Genomic DNA, 24,977 nt, shown 5'->3' on the forward strand with positions numbered 1-24,977 from the left:
ATCTTCCACACTTTAGTTTCCCTTTGCACCCTGCAGCAATATGTCCATATGTTAGTCATTTGAAACACCTCACAGGTGGTGGGACAGAAGCTCTTACAGAGGAACTTATATATCCCACAGTGACTTCATCAGGCAACGCCCTCTCTTGGAAATCCAGCAGCACTGACAAACTATCAACCCTCTCTCCTCCTCTTCCTGCTTGCAGACGTTTCATCTCTATCATGTTTCCACCTCTTATGCTTGATCTCATATTCTCCATCTTTTCCTCCACTGGGACACCAAATATAACTCCTCTCACAAAGGGCCCATCACTGGTCTTCTTAGCCTTCTCAACCACCATGTTGCACACTGTTTTCAGCTTCATTGCTTTCTCTCTCTGCTCCTCATCCTAACACTTGATCAACAAGCCGCCGTCACCCAGCACCTTCGCCATCAACATTTCACAGACTTCCTCCTTCAACCCGAGAGTCGGCGCCACCGGACTAACTTTCCTGATATCATATCCAAACTACTACCAGATACATTACTCTGATTCCTGACTCGTCTATCTTTCCGTACTTCAGTCCAGTTCTTGTAATCCATATCCTCACTCCCACCCTCTCCATCACTATTCCCTCCATCCTTAGTCACAGATCACTTTATGCACAATCCGCTGACACTACTTCTCCAAACTCTCCGTCCGTCTCTCTCGCGTCACTTCCCCCCCGTCACAATTTATACACGCCAGGTAAACATTAATAACAACAATAACAATAACAGAGCCTAATCCTATCCTGTGTAATAACTACAGGCAGCTAATAACAGTCCTAAGTACAGCACTTTATACAGGTGAAGGGAAACAAGCCACAGGTTCCACAATGTGCTGAACACACAGGCTGACTTCATCATTACAACATATTGACTGGTAGTAGAAAATAAACCTACAGGAATAATAAGGAGGGGTAGACATCTTGTCTCCTTATTCTTTATTACAGTATCATTTATCACTATCTGTCATATTGTACTGTACTTTGGATCAGTACTTTTTCTTCTCATGTTGGTCCTCCAGAAAGGTTTTGTTAGGATTGCAACCCGATCAGAGTCTCACATCTCATCTGCTCCTCTATTCAGAAACTGATTCTTACTATTTATGACATCAACATTTATCAAACTTGTGTTTCTATTGATGAGATACTTTCAGGTGAAGGAATATTCCTGATCATTTCAAGACTTTAAAGTCAATTCACAGGTTCACTCTAACTCAACTCGTCATCACTCATATTATATTTATAGTTGATTCACTCATATGGACTAAACCAACATCCCTGAACAAACACAAGTCCAGACTTACTCTCACTCACACACACTCGACACAATTACATTTTATTTCTCTTTTGTTGGTTGTAATGTATTGATATGTTTTCATATTTCATATCTTGTAAAAAATATCTTGTCAATAATATTGTACTTGGTCATATCTTATGCATATTCATTTTATGTTCTCTGTAATATTGTTAATTTTAATATTAAATATGTGGAGACTTCAAATAAGCCCAGTTGGCCTTCTGCCTCTTCCTGCACTGTGATATTATTTATCTCTGTTATGTTTGTTTATTTTTATTTTATTGTTTAAATGGTGCAAAATAAATAAATAAATTAAACTAAACATGATGACTCATCAGGAGTCTTTGTGTTTGTGTCACCTGATGAATGAAGTCCACTGTTCTCGCTCTTCTAGCTCTGTTTTTGGTCTCCACCACCTCCTGAGGGAAACATCTGTCTCTTTAGCTGCTGAATGCTCCACTATGTTCACCAGCTAGTCTCTGACTGAGTCTGTCTGCTGTTTGCTGCTGAGCAGGTAGTGAACAGAGGCTTCATCACAGCTTGTTGGATGAAAACAGCTGCTGCTGGAAACACTGAGACTGAACCAAACAGGAAATGTGCTGCAGAACCAAAACTAGGAGCTAAAAGAGGCTCAAAAGCTCTGTAGAGCTGCAGAGATGGAGACGGTTCTCTGTGGGTTCATCACCACCACACGACTCTTCACCATCACACAGAGTCAGCTGATCCGTTGTCAATATAGAAGTGTTGATTGTTGGATGTTTTGGTCCTGACAAGCAACCTCTTGTGTTTGTGTAATAATGACTGTTGTCTCTCAGAAGTAAAGGAGAAAGTATCCTGAAATCACTACAGCGCCACAAACCCTCTGATGGAGGAGGTCGGGGGGGATGGTTGGATGTACAAAGCTGTTCACATCCCGTCTCCTAGCAACAGTCAACACTGGTTTCTATCATCTGTAATCTGGGGTGAAAATATTACAGTTCAAGTCCGTCTGCAGCCACAGAGCACTGCCTGTGTCCCCCTAGAACTTTGGTCCAGTCCTAAATAAACCTCTTTGGGCTCCGACACACCATGTCCACAATCAGCTGTTGGTTCTTCACTGAGCGTCTGTGGCCGACTGTCACCTGTAGTTTCAACAACTCGACTCTTATCAGCCAGGGAACTGTCTCTCAGTGCAAAACAAACCAGAACCAGGTAAAGCTGAACTCCTTTAAAACAGAAAAACATTCCTATTGAGATGATGCATCAAGACGTTTGAAACAGATTGTTTCTTTGTCTGTATATATTATGTATTGTGACATGTGTATTTTTCTTGTATTTTTCTTTTTCTTTTTTCTTTACATATAATATTAAGATTTTTATACCTGGAACCTATTGCTGCTCTGGAACCTATTGCTGCTTGTAACGAAATAATTTCCCCTCGCGGGATCAATAAAGTTACTATCTATCTATCTATCTATCTATCTATCTATCTATCTATCTATCTATCTATCTATCTATCTATCTATCTATCTATCTATCTATCTATCTATCTATCTATCTATCTGTTTGTCTTTTCACAATAATGTCTGGACTAAAGATGATGAGCATCAAAACATCAATCTATTGTTTGATATGAGTCCACAAACCTGCAGCGTGACGACGTGGACACATGTCAACCCACCATGATGCCGTCAACGTGTCAGGATACACCACTGTCCTATTTTATAATGTTGAAACAAGACAACGCTCCAGAAAAACAACAGTTTCATCACCTTCCCTCCCTGTTGTGGCTCATCCTGGCTACTGTTCCCTGACTACTTCTGTCTGTATTGATGGTCTGATGTGGGGCACAAACAGTTTGATGAGTCTCTGGTAGTTTGAGGTCAGCTTGGTGTGTCAGGGTCATATTAACCACGCTGACAATGTGAGAGAGAACATGTCTCCAGCTCTACCTCCTCTATCAGACTGATTGTCTGTGGCTGCAGCAGACCTCTTCATACCTGAGAGTTTCCAGTCTCCAGTGTGGATCCTTCACTCCAGCAGACAGCAGCGTCACTCCTGAGTCTCCTGGATGATTGTAGCTCAGGTCCAGCTCTCTCAGATGGGAAGGGTTGGAGCTCAGAGCTGAGACCAGTGAATCACAGCCTTCCTCAGTGATCAGACAGCCTGACAGGCTGCAAACACACAAGTCACATAAATATAGATATATTTTTTGAAATAATGGAAACAAAATAAACACAATTGATTTAAAACCATGCAAGCAAAAACACAATCGTATGCAGGTTAAGAGTTTATCCAATAATGTAAATCAGGATTAATGTGGTCATCAGTGGAACATATTGATAAATCCTGACCTGAGAGTTTCCAGTTCACAGTGTGAATTCTCCAGTCCAGCAGACAGCAGCTTCACTCCTGAATCCTTCAGGTGGTTGTTACTCAGGTCCAGCTCTCTCAGACTAGAGGACTGGGAGCTGAGAACTGAGGACAAAGCTTCACAGCTTCTCTCTGAGAGGTTACAGTCACTCAGTCTGAAGAGACAATGATGAGGAAAAATAAGCAAAAGGTAGAAAAGATAACAGCATGTTTAAGTTATGATATATGAATCTAACTCTCTCTGTACTTACAGAGCTTTGTTGGAGGCTTTGACCACTGGCAGCAGCCTCAGAAGAGCCTCCTCTGAAGCAGAGTATTTCTTCAGGTCAAACAAGTCCAGATCTTTTTCTGATGACAGTAAGATGAAGACCAGAGCTGACCACTGAGCAGGAGACAGTTTATCTGTGGAGAGACGTCCTGAACTCAGGGACTGTTGGATCTCCGCCACTAGAGAACGATCATTCAGTTCATTCAGACAGTGGAACAGATTGATGCTTTTCTCTGGAGACATATTCTCACTGATCTTCTCCTTGATGTAGTGGACTGTTCTCTGATTGGTCTGTGAGCTACTTCCTGTCCGTGTCAGCAGACCTCGTAGGAGAGTCTGATTGGTCTCCAGTGAAAGACCCAGGAGGAAGCGCAGGAACAAGTCCAGGTGTCCATTTGGACTCTGTAAGGCCTTGTCCACAGCACTTTGGTAGAGACGTGTTGATTTGCCACTGAACACTTCAGACCACCGGGAGGTTGTTTGTTCTTCTGACAGCAGATCGACTCCAGACTTGATGAAGGTCAGATGGACATGAAGAGCAGCCAGAAACTCCTGAACACTCAGATGGACAAAGCAGAACACCTTGTCCTGGTACAGTCCTCTCTCCTCTCTAAAGATCTGTGTGAACACTCCTGAGTACACTGAGGCTGCTCTGATATCGATGCCACACTCTGTCAGGTCGGATTCATAGAAGATCAGGTTGCCTTTCTGCAGCTGATCAAAAGCCAGTTTTCCCAGAGACTCAGTCATCTTCCTGCTCTCTGGACTCCAGTGTGGATCTGTCTCAGCTCCTCCATCATACTTGACCTTCTTCAGTTTGGACTGAACCACCAGGAAGTGGATGTACATCTCAGTCAGGGTCTTGGGCAGCTCTCCTCCCTCTTTGGTCTTCAACACCTCCTCCAGAACTCCAGCAGTGATCCAGCAGAAAACTGGGATGTGGCACATGATGTGGATGCTTTGTGAGGTCTTGATGTGGGAGATGATCCTGCTGGCCTGCTCCTCATCTCTGAATCTCTTCCTGAAGTACTCCTCCTTCTGTGGGTCAGTGAACCCTCTGACCTCTGTCACCATGTCGACACACTCAGGAGGGATCTGATTGGCTGCTGCAGGTCGTGTGGTTATCCAGAGGCGAGCAGAGGGAAGCAGTTTCCCCCTGAAGAGGTTTGTCAGCAGCACATCTACTGAGGTGGACTCTGTAACATCAGTCAGGACCTCATTGTTGTGGAAGTCCAGAGGAAGTCGACACTCATCCAGACCGTCAAAGATGAACAAAACCAGGAACTCTTCAAAGCTGCAGATTCCTGCTTCTTTGGTTTCAGTGAAGAAGTGATGAACAAGTTCCACCAAGCTGTACTTCTTCTCTTTCAGCACATTCAGCTCTCTGAAAGTGAATGGAAATGTGAACTGTATGTCCTGGTGGTCTTTGTCTTCAGCCCAGTCCAGAGTGAACTTCTGTGTTAAGACTGTTTTCCCAATGCCAGCCACTCCCTTTGTCATCACGGTTCTGATTGGTTCCTCTCTTCCAGGTGAGGCTTTAAAGAGGTCTTCTTGTCTGATGGTTGTTTCTGGTCTGTGTGGTTTCCTGGATGCTGCTTCAATGTGTCTGACCTCATGTTCATCATTGACCTCTGCAGTCCCTCCCTCTGTGATGTAGAGCTCTGTGTAGATCTGATTCAGAAGGGTTGGGTTTCCTGCTTTAGCGATCCCCTCAAACACACACTGGAACTTCTTCTTCAGGTTAGATTTGAGTTCACGCTGACAAACTGCAGCAAGAAGTCCTGAATGAACACACAACAAAGACGATCAGTGAGTCAAAGAATAGCTTTTAACATGTCATGTCCTCAAAGAATGAGTCTATGAATATATGTTGGTCCATCTCTTGAGACTTTAGTAAACGTCACATTTATCCAGCATGTTAAATCTTTAGAGAAATCCTCTTACTGCTCTGCAGACGGTCAGCCAGCTCCTCCTGCTTCATTCTCCTCAGGAAGTGCAGTGTGATCTTCAGAAATGCCTCTCTGCTGCTCCTCCTCTGCTCTTCATCCTTACCATCCAGCACCTCCTCATCCTTCCTCTGACTCTCTAAGCATTCTGAGTAATCTGAACTCAGTCCCTTCTGGATCTTCTTCAGCTCGTTCTTCACAAAAGTGATGATGTTCTCCTCCAGCAGCTGGAACAGAACATTCTATGAATGACACAAACTAAAACCATGGAACCAAACATCAGATCCATGTTGGACAGACTGATGATCCACTGGTCTACAAAGTGCAGCATGGAGATGATTGTGAACAGAATAGATGTAACAGTAGTTGTACATGTACAGACCATGAATATGGAGTCCAGTGTTTGATGCTGCTGGGCAGACTGACCTCTGGGAACCTCTGAGCTCTCCTGGTCCTCTCTGTGGAGGAATCATGAAGAATCAGCTCACATTGTGTCTGTCCACTCAGAGACCAACACAAGGTAAAGGTCCATGAAGTGATATCTGGATGTGGATCAGGTGAGTCCCTGTAGTGGTGAACGTTTACTAGTCCTGCTGATCCCACTGAGAATCAACAGCTCAGTCTTTCAGCTCACTGTCTTCTTCACCAGTCAGTTTGCTTTAGTCCCAACAGGTCTCACCAAGCCCTCCATGGAGCTCTCCCTCCCTCACTGTACACTGCTGAAGTGCCCTGGAGCAAGGCATCCAGAACCTGCAGCTGCTCCAGTGGAGCGTCTCAGTGTCAAACTGGTTGTACTGGGCAGCTCCCAGTGTGAGTGTGTTTCAATGAAGAAGAGTGTTGGTGCTCAGAGAACTTCATCTGAGTCAGTAAATGTTTAAAACCTGGAGATCTGACAACAGAGAGTCTGATAGAAACACATCTTCATCATCTTCATCATCACTTTGAAATCCTCACCTTTGATCAACAGAGTGGCGTCCATCTTTGAAGTCTATAGGACGATCCATAGACCAGTCACTCTTCATGGACACACAGCTGGGTTCAGGTTCAGCTCCTTCCAGCTTCCTCCTGATAGAAACACCAGATACATTCTGCACTGAGACAAAACTTGTCAGTGATTTAATAAACCTACTGTACAGAGGTCGTGTTCACACACACACACACACACACACACACACACACACACACACACACACACACACACACACACACACACACACACACACACACTTCTCAAAACAAACTGGTTTGTTAAGTTCAACAAGTGGAGTCTGATATGAGCTCATCAGAGGAAGCTCCAATACTCTGCACTCAACTCTGTCAGCAACACAGTGATGCAGGAAGCCAAAGCACTCTCCACAATCACACACTGTGATATCATGACACCACAGAGCTTACACTGAACGACACATCTCTCTTCAGGAGCAGACGGACAACTTGAAGACAAATGGAACAGACAAGGTCAACATGAAGACAAGGTCAACATGAAGACACAGTCAACGTGAAGTCAAGGTCAACATGAAGACACAGTCAACGTGAAGACAAGGTTAACATGAAGACACACTCAACGTGAAGACAAGGTCAACATGAAGACAAGGTCAACATGAAGACAAGGTCAACGTGAAGACAAGGTCAACGTGAAGACAAGGTCAACATGAAGACACACTCAACGTGAAGACAAGGTCAACATGAAGACAAGGTCAACGTGAAGACATGGTCAACATGAAGACAAGGTCAACATGAAGACACACTCAACATGAAGACATGGTCAACATGAAGACAAGGTCAACATGAAGACAAGGTCAACGTGAAGACAAGGTCAACGTGAAGACAAGGTCAACATGAAGACACACTCAACGTGAAGACAAGGTCAACATGAAGACAAGGTCAACGTGAAGACATGGTCAACATGAAGACAAGGTCAACATGAAGACACACTCAACATGAAGACATGGTCAACGTGAAGACAAGGTCAATGTGAAGACAAGGTCAACATGAAGACACAGTCAACGTGAAGACACGGTCAACATGAAGACACACTCAACGTGAAGACAAGGTCAACATGAAGACACACTCAACATGACTGGTTGTACTGGACTGATAGTCAATGTACTGTCTCGTTGACTTTGTCTAATACAACTTTTTCACACTCATATTGTGTTTTGTCGTGATTGATTATAATGAAAACACTGTACTTGATGCACGACCAGTTCTGTATCATAACTGAGGATCAGAACAGCTAGCTCATTGTTTCATAAGGTTTTAATTACTTACTCTGGGTCATAAGAACGGCGTCCATCTTTGAAGGTAATCAGACGACCTTTAGAGTGATCACTCTTCATGGACACACAGCTGGGTTCAGGAGACTTTTCTCTCTGCTGCTGTGAACTGATAGAAACACTGACATTTACTGAACATGCAATCTTCATATCTCTGCTTTCATTGGACGGTAAAAGTTATTTCATTTCAATTAAAGTATGTCTTTGGAACACGTCTTGCTTATGTTCATTCAACATGGGATACTTGTTGTATTTCCTGCAGCTTTTTTTGAACCAGTGTGTTGTTGGTCAGATGTCTGAAGACTTAAGACTGTTGACCTGTCACATCACTCATGTATGTGGTTTGGTCCTCTCCTGTCTGATAAACTAACATCCATTTTCTCCTACACGGCTTCTCTAAACCGGCTCCCAGCCTCAGCTCACATCAGCTCCAGACTCTGGTGCTGGTCTACAGGGAAGTGAAGGGAACTGGTCCTTCCTACTGAGGAGCCATCTGTCACATGACACCTCCACACAGCTGACGTACATCTCATGTCTTTAACACATTAAAATGTAGCTCTCTAACACACTTTCACTTGTTTACTTGAGAAGGATGTACTTTCATGTTCTCATGACATGTACCTGAAGTTCTGGTTCAGTTTGACTGCTCTGATTGTGAATCACTGGACTGTAATGAACTCTGTCCCTCAATGGTTGTCTGAACTCAAACACACTGTCCTGGTTGTAGTCTGGACACACATTAGGGAATAAACCACTTCCTGTTTCATCCAGGAAGTGACGATCACTGACGTAGTTCTGGTTTTACTACTTCTCGTTACTTTTCAGAAAGCAGGACAAATAGCAGTATCATCACCGGTCCACTCTTCTTCACAGAGTACTTTAATATCAGCAGTAGAAGACCAGTTCTACTGGGAAGCTGTCAGCTACATGTTAAATGTAATGTATACTTACTCTGCAGAAGAGACTTCTCCTCCTTTAAAATCGACGCCATGTTGGTGTGACTGGTTAGTCTCACGGGACACACAGCTGGGTTCAGGTTCAGGTCGAGGGGACTCTGGTCTCTGATGGATCCTGGCACACAGAGGAAGACCAGCAGGGAAGCTAATTCACTTTTTAGTCTTCAGTCTCAGCAGCTGTAGTAAAAACTAGCAGCTCTCAACAAGAGAAGAATCAATACATCAACGCTTTATGATAAATATATGTCCTCATAAGAACGTGTGTGAGTGCTGTGAATGTGAAGGTTATGAATAAAGAAGCTGTCATTATGTGACACGTAGCATCTTCTAGCACCGCTGGGATTTGAACCGATGACGTTTAATCAACAAGGTTCACACTGCACCAAGAAGCTGATGCCAGACACAGAGATGCACATCTACAACCAACTATGATATTACTGTAGATCAACACTTTAATGTACAAGTACAACAAGAACTACAATGATCCATGATGATTCCTCAGAGCTCAAGATGTCGTCTTGAAACGGTTCAAAACCCAAAAATATTCAGTTTGCAGTGATTCAAAGAAGAGAAACAGCTGATTGTAGAAAGATGAAGTCATCACATTGAAGAGATGAATGAATGAATGAATTGCTTGAACAATGTTTGAAGTGTGAGTGAATGATTGAAGCCGTTCATCTGTAAAACAAGGTGAACAAAGTAATGAGTGTGAATGAATCCAGCTGAACATGAAGTCTGTTGACTGAGTGTAAACCTCACTGACCACCAGGGGGAGCTCAGCAGCTGAGGTAGAAACATAAAGCTCCACCCTCTGGACCTGAACCCTGAGCCCTCCTCCTGTCACTCTGTGGTGTGTTCAAGTGCTCTCTGTTAATAACACCGTCACACCGCTGGGTCCACAGGGTGAACGCGAGGACTTCAGTCGTTGTCGTGGATACAGCGTGAGGTGTGTCGTGTTGAACCTGAGATCATCTCACAGTTTGTCTAAAGAGCTCCAGTCAGCATTTGAATCAACAACTTTATTTAAAATGTTCAGTCTGCTGCTTCAGACAGTGAAACAGACACATGATGTCATTCACAGTAAATATAGAATATCAATGAATAACCTCTTCACACAGCTCATATTATCGTGACTTGAAGCCCTCAACTGATCCTCTTCACACTCACAGATGCTCCCATTTGTTTCTGTTCAATGTGAAGAAGAACTGTGACTGCAGATAACATAGAAATCTACATGATGAAGCTCAATGTATCAACACAGCAACATCACAAGCAATCACTTTAATAACTCATAATTATTAGTTCTTGGTTCTAACATCAGTGAAGTATCGAAGTCTGAACTGAAGTTCAGTCTCAGGATTTAATCTAACGACTGAAACTGATTTATGAGATTATTATGAGTCAATGTTCAAGTGAAGGAGCCGAGAAACAGATCTCTGCAACTAGTCTCCAGATCTCTGCAACTAGTCTCTAGATCTCTGCAACTAGTCCCCAGATCTCTGCAACTAGTCTCCAGATCTCTGCAACTAGTCTCTAGATCTCTGCAACTAGTCCCCAGATCTCTGCAACTAGTCTCCAGATCTCTGCAGCTAGTCTCAAGATCTCTGCAACTAGTCTCCAGACCTCTGCAACTAGTCTCCAGACCTCTGCAACTAGTCCCCAGATCTCTGCAACTAGTCTCCAGATCTCTGCAACTAGTCTCCAGATCTCTGAAACTAGTCCACAGATCTCTGCAACTAGTCCACAGATCTCTGCAACTAGTTTCCAGATCTCTGCAACTAGCCCCTAGACATCAGCAACTAGTCCCTAGACCTCAGCAACTAGTCCATAGACCTCTGCAACTAGTCCCTTGATCTCTGCAACTAGTCCCTAGACCTCTAGAACTAGTCTCTAGACCTCTAGAACTAGTCCACAGACCTCTCTGCATACATTGGTTCTTCCTTCATAGACTGATCAGTTCAACATAATAACGCATTGTCACCGAGTTCATGAAGTTATTAATTAACAGTATAAATGGACATTTGATCTATGAGAGCACTTTGACCAACAGAGGCCTCAATAAACATGAAATATGAGTTTCATAAAACACCTGAAGTATCAAAGTCCAGACTTTAGTCCAGCATCAGAACTCAGTCTAACGACTGCATGTGTTTTATAGATTTATAGGTTTATTATGAGTCAATGTTGAAGAGAAAGAGCTGAGAAACAGCAAACATCACGTTAGTAAGAATGAAGATGTTGAAGGTAAAACAGGATCAAATGTCATGAGAAGTGTTGAGTGTGATACCTTTTCATGTTGCTGATCAGCTGCAGCCACCTGATGAAGACAGACAGACGGGTTCATCGTTAGTCTTCAGTCTCGTTTGATTTGTGTCTCATCAGGAAATCACCCAGGCGGAAAAAAAAGAGAGTACTTTTTTGTATTTAAAATATACTGACATTTGTCCACCCTGTCCACCCTGACTGGGAAGTCTGGGAAAGTGGGACCTCCTAAAAGACAGCTGGACGTTGCCAAAACAGGTCGGTAAGTTGAGTTGTATGTAGACAATTTAAGGCTTCTGTGATTTATAAAGCAGCAGGATCACATGTTGGTGGTAAACACACCACCAGTGATGAAATATGTTTGACCTGCACTGGTAGGAATATTAGCATCATATTGATATATTTCCTCAAGTTAATCCTGATTTACTGTTCAAAAAATAATATTGGTTCAACAGGATTTCCTGTGTAGTCAAAATAGAAGAAAATGATGTATGAATAAGCTGTGACATCATCTCTCTTCTCTTAACAGACGCTGTTATTCAAGAGTCTCTGCAGACGAGAGCCTCATCAGACAGAAGTGTAACAACGAGCAGTTCAACCAAAAGAAAGGAACATAACGTGGACCATGTTTGTGTTTCTATTTAGGGAACATAACGTGGATCATGTTTGTGTTTCTATTGAGGGAACATAACGTGGATCATGTTTGTGTTTCTATTGAGGGAACATAACGTGGATCATGTTTCTATTTAGGGAACATAACGTGGATCATGTTTGTGTTTCTATTGAGGGAACATAAAGTGGATCATGTTTCTATTTAGGGAACATAACGGATCATGTTTGTGTTTCTATTTAGAGAACATAAAGTGGATCATGTTTGTGTTTCTATTTAGGGAACATAACGTGGATCATGTTTGTGTTTCTATTGAGGGAACATAACGTGGATCATGTTTGTGTTTCTATTGAGGGAACATAACGTGGATCATGTTTCTATTTAGGGAACATAACGTGGATCATGTTTGTGTTTCTATTGAGGGAACATAACGTGGATCATGTTTCTATTTAGGGAACATAACGGATCATGTTTGTGTTTCTATTTAGAGAACATAAAGTGGATCATGTTTGTGTTTCTATTTAGGGAACATAACGTGGATCATGTTTGTGTTTCTATTTAGGGAACATAACGTGGATCATGTTTGTGTTTCTATTTAGGGAACATAACGTGGATCATGTTTGTGTTTCTATTTAGGGAACATGACGTGGATCATGTTTGTGTTTCTATTAAGGGTACATGACGTGGATCATGTTTGTGTTTCTATTTAGGGAACATGACGTGGATCATGTTTGTGTTTCTATTAAGGGTACATGACGTGGATCATGTTTGTGTTTCTGTTTAGGGAACATAACGTGGATCATGTTTGTGTTTCTGTTTAGAGAACATAAAGTGGATCATGTTTGTGTTTCTATTTAGGGAACATAACGTGGATCATGTTTGTGTTTCTATTTAGGGAACATAACGTGGATCATGTTTGTGTTTCTATTTAGGGAACATGACGTGGATCATGTTTGTGTTTCTATTAAGGGTACATGACGTGGATCATCTTTGTGTTTCTATTTAGGGAACATGACGTGGATCATGTTTGTGTTTCTATTAAGGGAACATAACGTGGATCATGTTTGTGTTTCTATTTAGGGAACATAACGTGGATCATGTTTGTATTTCTATTTAGGGAACATGACGTGGATCATGTTTGTGTTTCTATTTAGGGAACATAACGTGGATCATGTTTCTATTTAGGGAACATAACGTGGATCATGTTTGTGTTTCTATTTAGGGAACATAACGTGGATCATGTGTGTTTCTATTTAGGGAACATAACATGGATCATGTTTGTGTTTCTATTTAGAGAACATAAAGTGGATCATGTTTGTGTTTCTATTTAGGGAACATAACGTGGATCATGTTTGTGTTTCTATTTAGGGAACATGACGTGGATCATGTTTGTGTTTCTATTTAGGGAACATGACGTGGATCATGTTTGTGTTTCTATTTAGGGAACATGACGTGGATCATGTTTGTGTTTCTATTTAGGGAACATGACGTGGATCATGTTTATGTTTCTATTTAGGGAACATAACGTGGATCATGTTTGTGTTTCTATTAAGAGAACATAACGTGGATCATGTTTGTGTTTCTATTTAGGGAACATAACATGGATCATGTTTCTATTTAGGGAACATAACGTGAATCATGTTTCTATTTAGGGAACATAATGTGGATCATGTTTCTATTTGGGGAACATGACGTGGATCATGTTTGTGTTTCTATTTAGGGAACATGACGTGAATCATGTTTGTGTTTCTATTCAGGAAACATGACGTGGATCATGTTTGTGTTTCTATTAAGAGAACATAACGTGGATCATGTTTGTGTTTCTATTTAGGGAACATAACATGGATCATGTTTCTATTTAGGGAACATAACGTGAATCATGTTTCTATTTAGGGAACATAATGTGGATCATGTTTCTATTTAGGGAACATAACGTGGATCATGTTTGTGTTTCTATTTAGGGAACATAACGTGGATCATGTTTCTATTTAGGGAACATAACGTGGATCATGTGTGTGTTTCTATTTAGGGAACATAACATGGAGCATGTTTGTGTTTCCATTAAGGGAACATAACGTGGATCATGTTTGTGTTTCTATTTAGGGAACATAACGTGGATCATGTTTGTATTTCTATTTAGGGAACATGACGTGGATCATGTTTGTGTTTCTATTTAGGGAACATAACGTGGATCATGTTTCTATTTAGGGAACATAACGTGGATCATGTTTGTGTTTCTATTTAGGGAACATAACGTGGATCATGTGTGTTTCTATTTAGGGAACATAACATGGATCATGTTTGTGTTTCTATTTAGAGAACATAAAGTGGATCATGTTTGTGTTTCTATTTAGGGAACATAACGTGGATCATGTTTGTGTTTCTATTTAGGGAACATGACGTGGATCATGTTTGTGTTTCTATTTAGGGAACATGACGTGGATCATGTTTGTGTTTCTATTTAGGGAACATGACGTGGATCATGTTTGTGTTTCTATTTAGGGAACATGACGTGGATCATGTTTATGTTTCTATTTAGGGAACATAACGTGGATCATGTTTGTGTTTCTATTAAGAGAACATAACGTGGATCATGTTTGTGTTTCTATTTAGGGAACATAACATGGATCATGTTTCTATTTAGGGAACATAACGTGAATCATGTTTCTATTTAGGGAACATAATGTGGATCATGTTTCTATTTGGGGAACATGACGTGGATCATGTTTGTGTTTCTATTTAGGGAACATGACGTGAATCATGTTTGTGTTTCTATTCAGGAAACATGACGTGGATCATGTTTGTGTTTCTATTAAGAGAACATAACGTGGATCATGTTTGTGTTTCTATTTAGGGAACATAACATGGATCATGTTTCTATTTAGGGAACATAACGTGAATCATGTTTCTATTTAGGGAACATAATGTGGATCATGTTTCTATTTAGGGAACATAACGTGGATCATGTTTGTGTTTCTATTTAGGGAACATAACGTGGATCATGTTTCTATTTAGGGAACATAACGTGGATCATGTGTGTGTTTCTATTTAGGGAACATAACATGGAGCATGTTTGTGTTTCCATTTAGGGAACATAACGTGGATCATGTTTGTGTTTCTATTTAGGGAACATAACGTGGATCATGTGTGTGTTTCTATTTAGGGAACATAACGTGGATCATGTTTGTGTTTCTATTTAGGGAACATGACGTGTATCATGTTTGTGTTTCTGTTTAGGGAACATAACGTGGATCATGTGTGTGTTTCTATTTAGTGAGTGAGAGTCTGCAGCGGTGCAATTCTTGTTGATGGTTCAGTGTTCTTCTGTGTTTTAATCTGAAACATTCTGTTGTTTAGTAATACATGTACCATGTAAACTTAAATCAGAACATGTTTTTCTCTCTTAAGTATATTTTTCTTATATTTCTCAAATACATTATATTACAATTATTTGAAAGAGTTTAAAGTTTTAATTTGCAAATTGTTAGATTTACGATGTTGTTACATTTTATATATTTGCAAATAGTACAATTCTTGGCAGTGTATTTGCAATGTACTATTATAAATATAATATATTAAGAATATATTTGAATTTCAATAAAGTGTTTGATTACTATCTGGGAAGTTCATTCAGCATTTAGGATACTGGTAATACATTTCTAATATTGTGATGTATAAGTATGTAGTGTACAAAGTAATATAGCATAGTAATAAGAAAGTGTGATTTCTTAGTAATTGGAATAAGCCAAAAGTATAACTTTTGGTATACTATTACCACAATATAAATATATTAATATTGTAATAATTACATATTTGTAAAATACTCCTAATATATTTCAAATATACTTAAAACTCAAAAAAAGTATAATTTAAGTTGGCTATCAGCATGTATATCAATACATACACAGTCATATACTTAAATTGTACCAAGTATACTTTAAGTTGTTCCAATTTAGCACAACAAAATATACTAAATACACTTCAAATTGTCCATAACTAGTATTTAATCACAACTAAAATCTACTAAGTACAAAATAAGTTGTTCCAAAATAGCACTCTTTAAGTATACTGATGATTAGTAGGGCTTCAAGTATACTCCAGTATACTCAAGTATGCTAAGATTAAATATATTGAGCATATTTATTTTTCACCTGGGCAGCTACGGTAGCATTTGTTTGCTGTACAAATGAAGCTCAACACGTACAAATACACTAAGTGCAGAGTGCAGATCCATGAATACGTGACGGGATGCTGCGTCATTAACGGACGATGAACAGAGTCAGAACCAATCCGGCAACACTGAGACGCTAAAACAGGAATTCATCCTCACACTGAAGATCAGCATTCAGATATGATTCACATCAGAGGAACAACATGAAGCACATCATGAAGACAACTCCACAGAAACACCGAGTTCAACTGAACTTAACACTTCAACACTGAAAGCTAAAGAGTGTTTAGACTTCTGCCGCTTCACGCGTCTTCTTGTTGCTGTGCCACGACTAAATGTGTCCCAGCGCAACATAGGACGCAACAATAGTTCCTATCACATGAATCCATATTCATAAAAACAAGTTGTACAAATAATAATAAAGAAACAAGCATATTAAATAATGACATACATAATATGTATGGCAGGTAAAGCTACTGCAGTTCACTCACCAAAGCTGCTGTTCACCATTTAGAGACAAAGTCCATCCTCCTGTCTTTGTTCAACTGTAGAGTGTTTCCTGAAGGCCTCGGGCCTCTCTTCTACCTAGAGACAGAGAGCAGGAATCTGATTGGATAAAAGCTCTCCTTAAAACGAGCTGGGCTGGAATCAGAGCAACAGAGGAAACAAATAATAACGATCATAATAATGATGAACATCATAATAATAATCAGAATACTTAGAATAATATTCATGATCATAATAATAAACATAAAAACATATTATATTTAATATGTTCCACTCTGTTATTTTATTGTATATATTGTGCATTTTTTATACTTCATATTTTAATTTTTGACTTTGTTACTATTCAAAAACCTGGACGTAATGAGGGACGCAGGTGAGAGCAAACAGAGAGTCTCTCAGGTGTGTTTCAGTGCAGGAACAAAGGCCCAGGTGAGCTCTCTGGTCCCTGCTGGGTCCTAGTGCTCCACCCAGTAACAGTCCTGACAGACCCCAGATCAGACTGAACTCCTCTTCTTCATTCAAAGCAACACTTCATCTGGACTTCAACATTCACACTAACAGCAGCTTCTCTCTGCCTGCTCACACAGGCAGCCATCTTGTTTCCCAGCTGACGTTTGTGTTTGAAAGCAGCTTTAAACAATCACACGTTCACAACGATCAATGACGTCATTTCAACCAATCACAGCTCACTTACTGAACGTGTAGCATGAACTTCATCAGTGAGCAGCTCTCTTCTGTCCTCAGCAGGTCTGTGTAGAAAAGGAGCTTCGTGCTTCACTTCAACTTCAACTTCCATCAGACAAAATGAAGCGACACAGCTTCTTACCCTTCATCAGAGAGAGGGCGTGTCCTCACGTCACCATCACAGTATGCAGTCTGACTGGTTAGACTGAGTCTCAGTCTGAGCTGCGTTCACAGGATCAAATGTCATCGTGAACACAAACCTCCTCACAGCTCAAACAAGAGTCTTTAGGATCAAACTCAGCGTCTGTGGAGAAATCATTTCAACTTGTAAAGAGTTGCTTTGACAACAGACTGGATTGTGTTGTTTAGACCAGATAGTCTAGAGGATCCATGACGTCCCTCTTTGTCTCCTGGTCTTCTTGTATATGTAGACTAGTAGGGAACAGATGATCAAGCAGAAACCTTTGCAGCAAATGTTGTGTAGAGTTTATCTTGAATGAATACCTTCACTAAGACAACAGAGTCTGACCTGAGAGTGTTTGTATTCTTCACTCCACTTTGTGGATCTGGTTGAACCTGTTGGGGCAGAACAACTTACCCACGTATCAGTCTGAAGCTGAGTTCTGAATCATTTACTTTTTATTTTTACTTTTAGGACACACTGCAGCTTCCTTACAAACTACATACTGATGCATGCAGTCTGCATTCAACTGGGACGTACTGCTTCCTCATCACATGACACCTTGAACTTTGACTCTCTCGCTCATATATCTGCTGTGCAAAGGATTGTGGGTCAGAATAGCCAGGAAAGCATGCTGACTTAAATACTGCAAAATTTGACCAAATGTAGAACACAAACTGTAATTCCTACATCAAACAGCCCCAAGGTGGAAACAACACGACCACTGTCAACAACAACCTGCAGGAAAGACAAGATGTCCTCAACAGAGCAGGAAGGAGGAGCGAGGCCCTTCATCTGCATCAGTCCACCAACAACCACAAACAAGTCAAGTAATCCCTCTATTGAAAGGAGACATGTGCATTTTGATACGTGTAGACAACAGGGACCGGTAGACCCAGGTTGCTCAGTCTCCCCCTTAAACCTCCAGACCATGAGGTGCTGACCCAAAATTGCTGGTGAGAGGATGAAACACCTCCGCTTCACACAGAGCAGTGGGCAGGTGAGGTAACGGACACGGGTCTGCCACCGCTAGTGATGCAAAGCGCAGGAACAACCTGGTGCCTGGACTCTCTGGAGCTACCAGTAAGATGGACAGGTGCGGCTTTGAACCCTGTCGAAGTTGCATCATCAGGTGCAAAGGGGGGGAAGGCATTCAGCAGGCCAGAGGGCCTGGTCGGAAAGGACTAGTGCATCTACGCCCAAAGGGGGACACTGGGTGTTTTCTCTCCATTTGAATAATACAGAAAAGTTGACGATCTTCCCACGTCAGGACGGACACCACTGCTCTGTGAAGGATAGGGGGTCTGAGAACCTCCTGTCTGTTGAGGTTCACCTCCACAGTGGTGTTGTCTGACCTCAACATGCTTCCCCCTCAGTTGTGGAGTGAAATGGTGCAGCACCTTCTCTACGGCAACAAGCTCCAACAGGTTGATGTGAAGGGAGGAGTTTGGCGATGTGCCTACCACCCTGGCTTCCTCGATGTCCCGCCCAGACCTGCCAGGGTGCGGCCCGAGAAAACCTGGACGTAATGAGGGAAGCACCCCAGGAGTACCATCTCACCAAGATGTCACAAAGTCAGTAAAACACAGAACAGTAAAGTGACATGTAACTGTCCTCATAGAAAACACTGAGCTCACTATGGGAACATGTGGAAGCTTTCATTTGATGGATTGTTCACTTCACCATTTGATCAGTTAGTAAAAGGTCGACTACAACCTGGTGATCAATGAGAGAACAAGTGAACACTGAAGGAAACACAAACACATTCAAACACTGTCAGAAATGGACTAAATGTGTTGAGAAGCAGATGAAGACATGAACATGAAGCTTTGTGGACTTAAAGGAATGAAAGCAGCAGGTGAGAGCAAACAGAGAGTCTCTCAGGTGTGTTTCAGTGCAGGAACAAAGGCCCAGGTGAGCTCTCTGGTCCCTGCTGGGTCCTAGTGCTCCACCACAGTAACAGTCCTGACAGACCCCAGATCAGACTGAACTCCTCTTCTTCATTCAAAGCAACACTTCATCTGGACTTCAACATTCAAACTAACAGCAGCGTCTCTATGGAGCTAAATCCAGGTCAAAAGTTTTGATCATTTGAAAAAATAATTTGAACCTGAAAGTTCAAGTTATGGTCCTGAACATTGAAAAATACAGCAATGTATTCAAAATAAAAATAAGTGAATGAAAGGTTTTTTTGGGTGGAATATAATTTTGATTCAGTTCTGGAATTTTATTGAATACATTTATTTTTTTCATGTTTCACTTTCATATATATTTTGACATTTGAGGTCTTCTATTTTTCAGTTTCAGATTTTATATTTTCAGATTCAAGTTTGTTTTTTGTTGTTTCAAATCTTTTTTTCACTTTCAGATCGTTTTTTTCAGTTCAGACTTTTGACCCTGATCTAGCGTGGGGGCGTGGCTTCAACCGAGAGAGGCGTGTCATCATGAGTGACAGCATCACAAAGAAGCTGAGGACCTTCCTCAACAACGTTGCCTTCAGGTAACGTGGGCACCAATAGAATCATGATTGAACACTTTCTATACACCATATTCAGTGAATGCAGAGGGGAAAAACTGTGAGTGTCAGCTATCCTGAAGGAAACTTCAGAGAGAACCAGCTACTGGTTCGATCAGTCTTTCGCTCCTATACCCAGGTCGGACGACCGATTTGCACGTATCAGTCTGAAGCTGCGCTCTGAATCATTTACTTTTTATTTTTACTTTTAGGACATACTGCAGCTTCCTTACAAACTACATACTGATGCATGCAGTCTGCATTCAACTGAGACATTCTGCTTCCTCATCACATGACACCTTGAACTTTGACCCTCTCGCTCATATATTTGCTGTGCAAAGGATTGTGGGTCAGAATAGCCAGGAAAGCATGCTGGCTTAAATACTGCACAATTTGACCAAATGTAGAACACAAACTGTAATTCCTGCAGCAAACAGCCCCAAGGTGGAAACAACATGACCACTGTCAACAAGTACCTGCAGGAAAGACAAGATGTCCTCAAGAGAGCAGGAAGGAGGAGCGAGGCCCTTCATCTACATCAGTCCACAAACAAGTCAAGTAATCCCTCTAAGGGGAGGAGATGTGCATTCTCATAAGTTTAGACAACAGGGACCAGGAGACCCAGGTTACTCAGTCTCATCCTTAAACCTCCAGACCATGAGGTGCTGACCCAGAATGGAGCCCTCTGCTTGACAAAGAGCAGTGGGCAGGTAACCACTAGGACCGCTAGTGATGAGTCCAGACCACCTGGTGACTGGACTCTCCAGAGCTACCAGTAACATGAGCAGGTGCTGCTTTGAACCCTGTTGAAGTTGCACCATCAGTCACAAAGGGGGGGAAGGTATTCAGCAGGTCAGAGGACCAGGTCTGCAGGACTAGTGTGTCCACTCCTAAAGGGGGACACTGGGTGTTTTCTCTATTAGTGAATAAGAGAGAAGAGGTGATGATCTGTCCACATCAGAACAGACACTGCTGTCCTGTGCAGGGCTGGGGATCTGACAACCTCCTGTCTGTTGAGGTTCACCTCCACAGTGGTGTTGTCCCACCTCAACATGACAGTTGTGGAGTGAGATGGTTCAGCACCTTCTCCACAGCAACAAGCTCCAGCAGGTTGATGTGATGGGAGGAGTCCAGCCCTGGCTTCTCAGAGTGCTTTAAAACAAAACAATAGGTTCGTTCGAGATGAACTGCGCCTCGCCTGGAAAGCCGACAAGAGCAGGCGGAAAAGAAGGGGGCGGTGACAAAAAACTGCGTTAAAGTCGGACTGTTTTCTTCAGCCGCCTTCACGGAATACACAGGAAGTCCTTGGATAGTTTACATCCTGTTCGTTACATCTGTAGGCTACCTGTAGTCTTCGGACCACGTTTGGAAAACTATGGCTGAAGAAATAGCGTTTGCTTTCTTGATCGCCGATGAAGTTCAGGCAGAAGAGATCCCTCTACTTTTCCATGAAGTTGGACTTGGACGGAGAAGGTGATTTGTTTTATGTAAATATTTAAAATGAACCAGAACATAGGGCCACGTTTAAGAAAGTAAATTTAGCATCGTATCCTTATGTTTAATGATTCTCCAATGTTAGGCAAATTATACAACTAAAAACAGTAGAATAATCAAGGAATGTAATTTAAAACAATTTGTATGTTTTATTATTTAATAAAAAGGATGTCATTGTGGTGAAACATGGTTTTCATAATTCAATAACTGTTCCCTATATGGTTAGAATTCTTTAGAATTCTATAAAGAATCAGCTTCATTCTTCTTCTTCTAGGTTGGTTCCAAAAATACCACATTAGTTGAGGAGGTTGTTCCTCTGGACAGAGCCACTGACTTCAGAAGTCATTTCAGGCTCTCAAGAGGAGGTAGGCTTACCTACAACGTTTCAAGGCTGAATATAATCACTCATATTTGCATGTCAGTTTGACTCTTCTTTTCTAACTAGGACCTTATGACCTCGCTGGGACCACACTATGTGAACAGACAGCAAACTAAACTACCTGTCTGTAACAGTGTTCTGTCTGTGGACTCTGTCTAACCAGGAGTCATGTAGGGGTGAGCAGACAGATTCAACATTTCCAAATCTACACTTTCAACACATCTCCATCACTTCTGTTCCCTGGTCACTACACATGTGTCCCATCACATGTTGTGGCCTACAGGGGAAGCACTCCACACGGATGCCACAGGGTGATGGGAGGCACTTCAGGTCAAATGCAAAGTAGAAATTAACCTTGCAATATTTTGAAGACATTCCCTTTTGATTGAAGTGCCTCTACATCATCAAGACTTCTGCTGTGCCTCCACATGGCAGCTCATGGTAACTGGGTGCAAGAACCCAGGAAAAATCAGCAGGGGATCGTCGAGTAGTGGTTATACTGGTTAGGGTGAAGCAGCCAAACACTGCTAGTTTTGTAGAGTTAGTTTCTTAATGAAATTTCTCAAAAACACAGACACATGAATATATATATATATATATATATATATATATATATATATTATATACATATTATATATATTATATACATATTATATATATATATATATATATATATATATACATATATATATATTATATTATATTATATATCACAAATGCAGAACATATTATTGAAACATATTTGTCACAAATTGTGTTTCAATGTTAAATTTAACTTTATATTTACTGATATTTTGTGAACTTTGAAGCTTAAGATTTCCATTCAGGAAAATTCACATTTTATATATAATATAATCAAAATGAAACACAAATGTTTGAGATAGAAAGCTATTTTGTTTTCATGTTTTCATAAGGGAACACATTTCCATAATACTAATGAACCTGATTGTAGTGACTTTAACAAATATCCATTTTATTCTTAAAGCCACTGGGGGGCGAACGGGAGAACTTGTTCATGTCACAAACATTTCACTGTCCAGAGCGCTGTCTTTCTTTCGATCCGTATGATCTGTTAATTCAGTTTGAACATTGACACCATAGCAGAACAACACAGGATACTGCATGACAGGATACTACAACACCTGGAGACGCTGGCTGACACGCTGGCTGACTCACCACATTGACACGGTCAAAAGCTGTTGGCTTCCTGTCCACACACACCTGATTCTCATCACCAGGCACTTAGCTATATGCACCTTTAGCTCAATGCGCCACCCTGTGTTCAGTGTCAGAACTGCTATGTGTAAACCCACCCCATGTTTCCCTCAAAGACTAAAGAAAACAACAAAACCACATTATGGCTCCAACACTGATATCAAAGTGTTTCTAAGGAGACAGACTCTCTGCTTTATAAAACCAGTCATCAGCTCAAACATGCTGCGTTGGTAACGTGTCAGTTAGTAAGGTTTCACACAATCTAGACTCACAACAATCACAACTCACAACAATGTTCTCAGCTTTGGTCACTAGAGGGCAGCAGAGGTCTTTCCTCACAAAATCATTCAGAAGATTTCAACAAACTTGGCCCCGTTAGATTCACACATTCTTCATTTGTCACTACATATTCTCCATCAGCTGTGAAGCTATGAACCAGAGTGTAGGATCCTCACTGAATGTTTGTTTACGTTGAAATGAGGAAACGCACATGAAACATATTGTGATTCATAAAACCTTGTGTTCTCCTGTTAGTGAGCTACTTCCTGTTTTAAATCTCAACTCCAGCTGTAAATGTGAGCAGCTGGTTCAGCCTCACACCCCTCCCTCTACACGCCCACATTCAACCATCAATGGTGAAAGCAAAGCACCTTATGAACGTTGATGTATAGAAATGAGCTGCTGATCAATGAGTCTTTACAGTGAATCAGGGACCAAGAGGAGGACCAAGAAAAGGAGTTTTAAATGAAGCTTCTTGTGGGTGAGGTGGTCCCTGAACACTAGTTCCCTCCTTTCTTCTACTCATGTGGTCCTAACAGTTCCAGAGCTTCCATCGTGCAGCGTCACACATAACGAGTGTCACTGTAGTATTTACATGTTTACAGGAATCACACTGATGCTTCCACAGTGATGGAGACAATCAGTGGATCCTCCACCCTGGAGATCATTTAACAAAGGAAGTATGAGAGGTGAACACTAGTTATTACTTTAAGTTCTCTCATGGTGAACTTGTCCTGCATTATGATGATGACTCATAGTGAGGATATGGAGACTGTTACTGGCTTCATGTCCACACTTTGATAACTTACACAATCCTTATGTTCAGGTGATGAAGATGAAGGTGAAGGTGAGGTGTGTGACGTTAGCATGGTGACTCCAGTGAGCTGTGATACATCAGAGAGCTTTATTCTGTCTGTGTACAGTATGCTGTATCTGTCACTATGGAATAAAGCATCAATGAATCAATAACATGGTGTTCACTGCACACATTCTACTCACAGACACTAAAACTGAGGTCATACTTGGTGATTGATGAACAGTATTAGAAGATTATTGAAACTACTGATGCTCTGTTGTGCACTTCTTTAACACTAGTTAACGTTCTCTTATAGATGACCTTGATTTCATCAGATCACCACGAGAGCCGGTAGTTCGATCTCTCCTCTGAGGAGAGCGGACGGCGCTGATGAAATATTGACTTTGAGTTGGTTTATATCTTTAACAATAAAATGTGCTTATAGTTATGGATCTGTAGCACAAATAACACTGCTGGTTTGAATGTTTATGATACAAAGAAGATAGAATTAAAGTAACGTGTGATATGAAGTGAAACTACATATGAGAGGCCTCATTCTACCTGAAGTGATGCTCTCATTTACCTTCTCCAGTCTGACTTCAGGTCCCCATGTGTGTCTCCAACATGTTGGTACTCATGGTCAGAGTGTCAGGTTCTGGTAGCGGGGGATGGACCCCCGTCGGCTTTGGTTTCATAGATCACAGCGTTTGCGTGGGAAGTGGCCTACGCCTCGTTCAGGACCCGTTTTCAGGGAACTTTTAAA

At 41.3% G+C, this 24,977-nt stretch overlaps 1 protein-coding gene across 2 annotated transcripts in view; it reads right to left on the bottom strand.

The window, feature by feature from the left end:
• The window catches only part of LOC137886368 (NACHT, LRR and PYD domains-containing protein 3-like), a 74,560-nt gene that overhangs the window by 10,954 nt on the left and 38,629 nt on the right, over positions 1 to 24,977 (bottom strand). The window contains exons 1-11 of one of the 2 annotated variants that reach the window (XM_068728824.1): positions 17,366 to 17,459; positions 16,656 to 16,749; positions 11,409 to 11,438; positions 9,117 to 9,236; positions 8,161 to 8,274; positions 6,844 to 6,954; positions 6,272 to 6,347; positions 5,888 to 6,116; positions 3,927 to 5,724; positions 3,657 to 3,830; positions 3,303 to 3,476 (exon numbers count right to left, since the gene is read on the bottom strand). In XM_068728824.1, coding sequence (XP_068584925.1) covers positions 3,303 to 3,476; positions 3,657 to 3,830; positions 3,927 to 5,724; positions 5,888 to 6,116; positions 6,272 to 6,347; positions 6,844 to 6,954; positions 8,161 to 8,274; positions 9,117 to 9,236; positions 11,409 to 11,416 — 2,804 coding nt within the window. In that variant the 5' untranslated portion in view covers positions 11,417 to 11,438; positions 16,656 to 16,749; positions 17,366 to 17,459. Of the gene's footprint in view, positions 1 to 3,302; positions 3,477 to 3,656; positions 3,831 to 3,926; positions 5,725 to 5,887; positions 6,117 to 6,271; positions 6,348 to 6,843; positions 6,955 to 8,160; positions 8,275 to 9,116; positions 9,237 to 11,408; positions 11,439 to 16,655; positions 16,750 to 17,365; positions 17,460 to 24,977 lie in introns of those variants that run through there. The other variant, XM_068728820.1, reaches the window with a different exon arrangement.

The sequence above is a fragment of the Cebidichthys violaceus genome, unplaced genomic scaffold (genome assembly GCF_023349555.1).
Source record: "Cebidichthys violaceus isolate CVI_PGR_0920_01 unplaced genomic scaffold, fCebVio1.0.p SCAF_43, whole genome shotgun sequence".
Taxonomy (NCBI): domain Eukaryota; kingdom Metazoa; phylum Chordata; class Actinopteri; order Perciformes; family Stichaeidae; genus Cebidichthys; species Cebidichthys violaceus.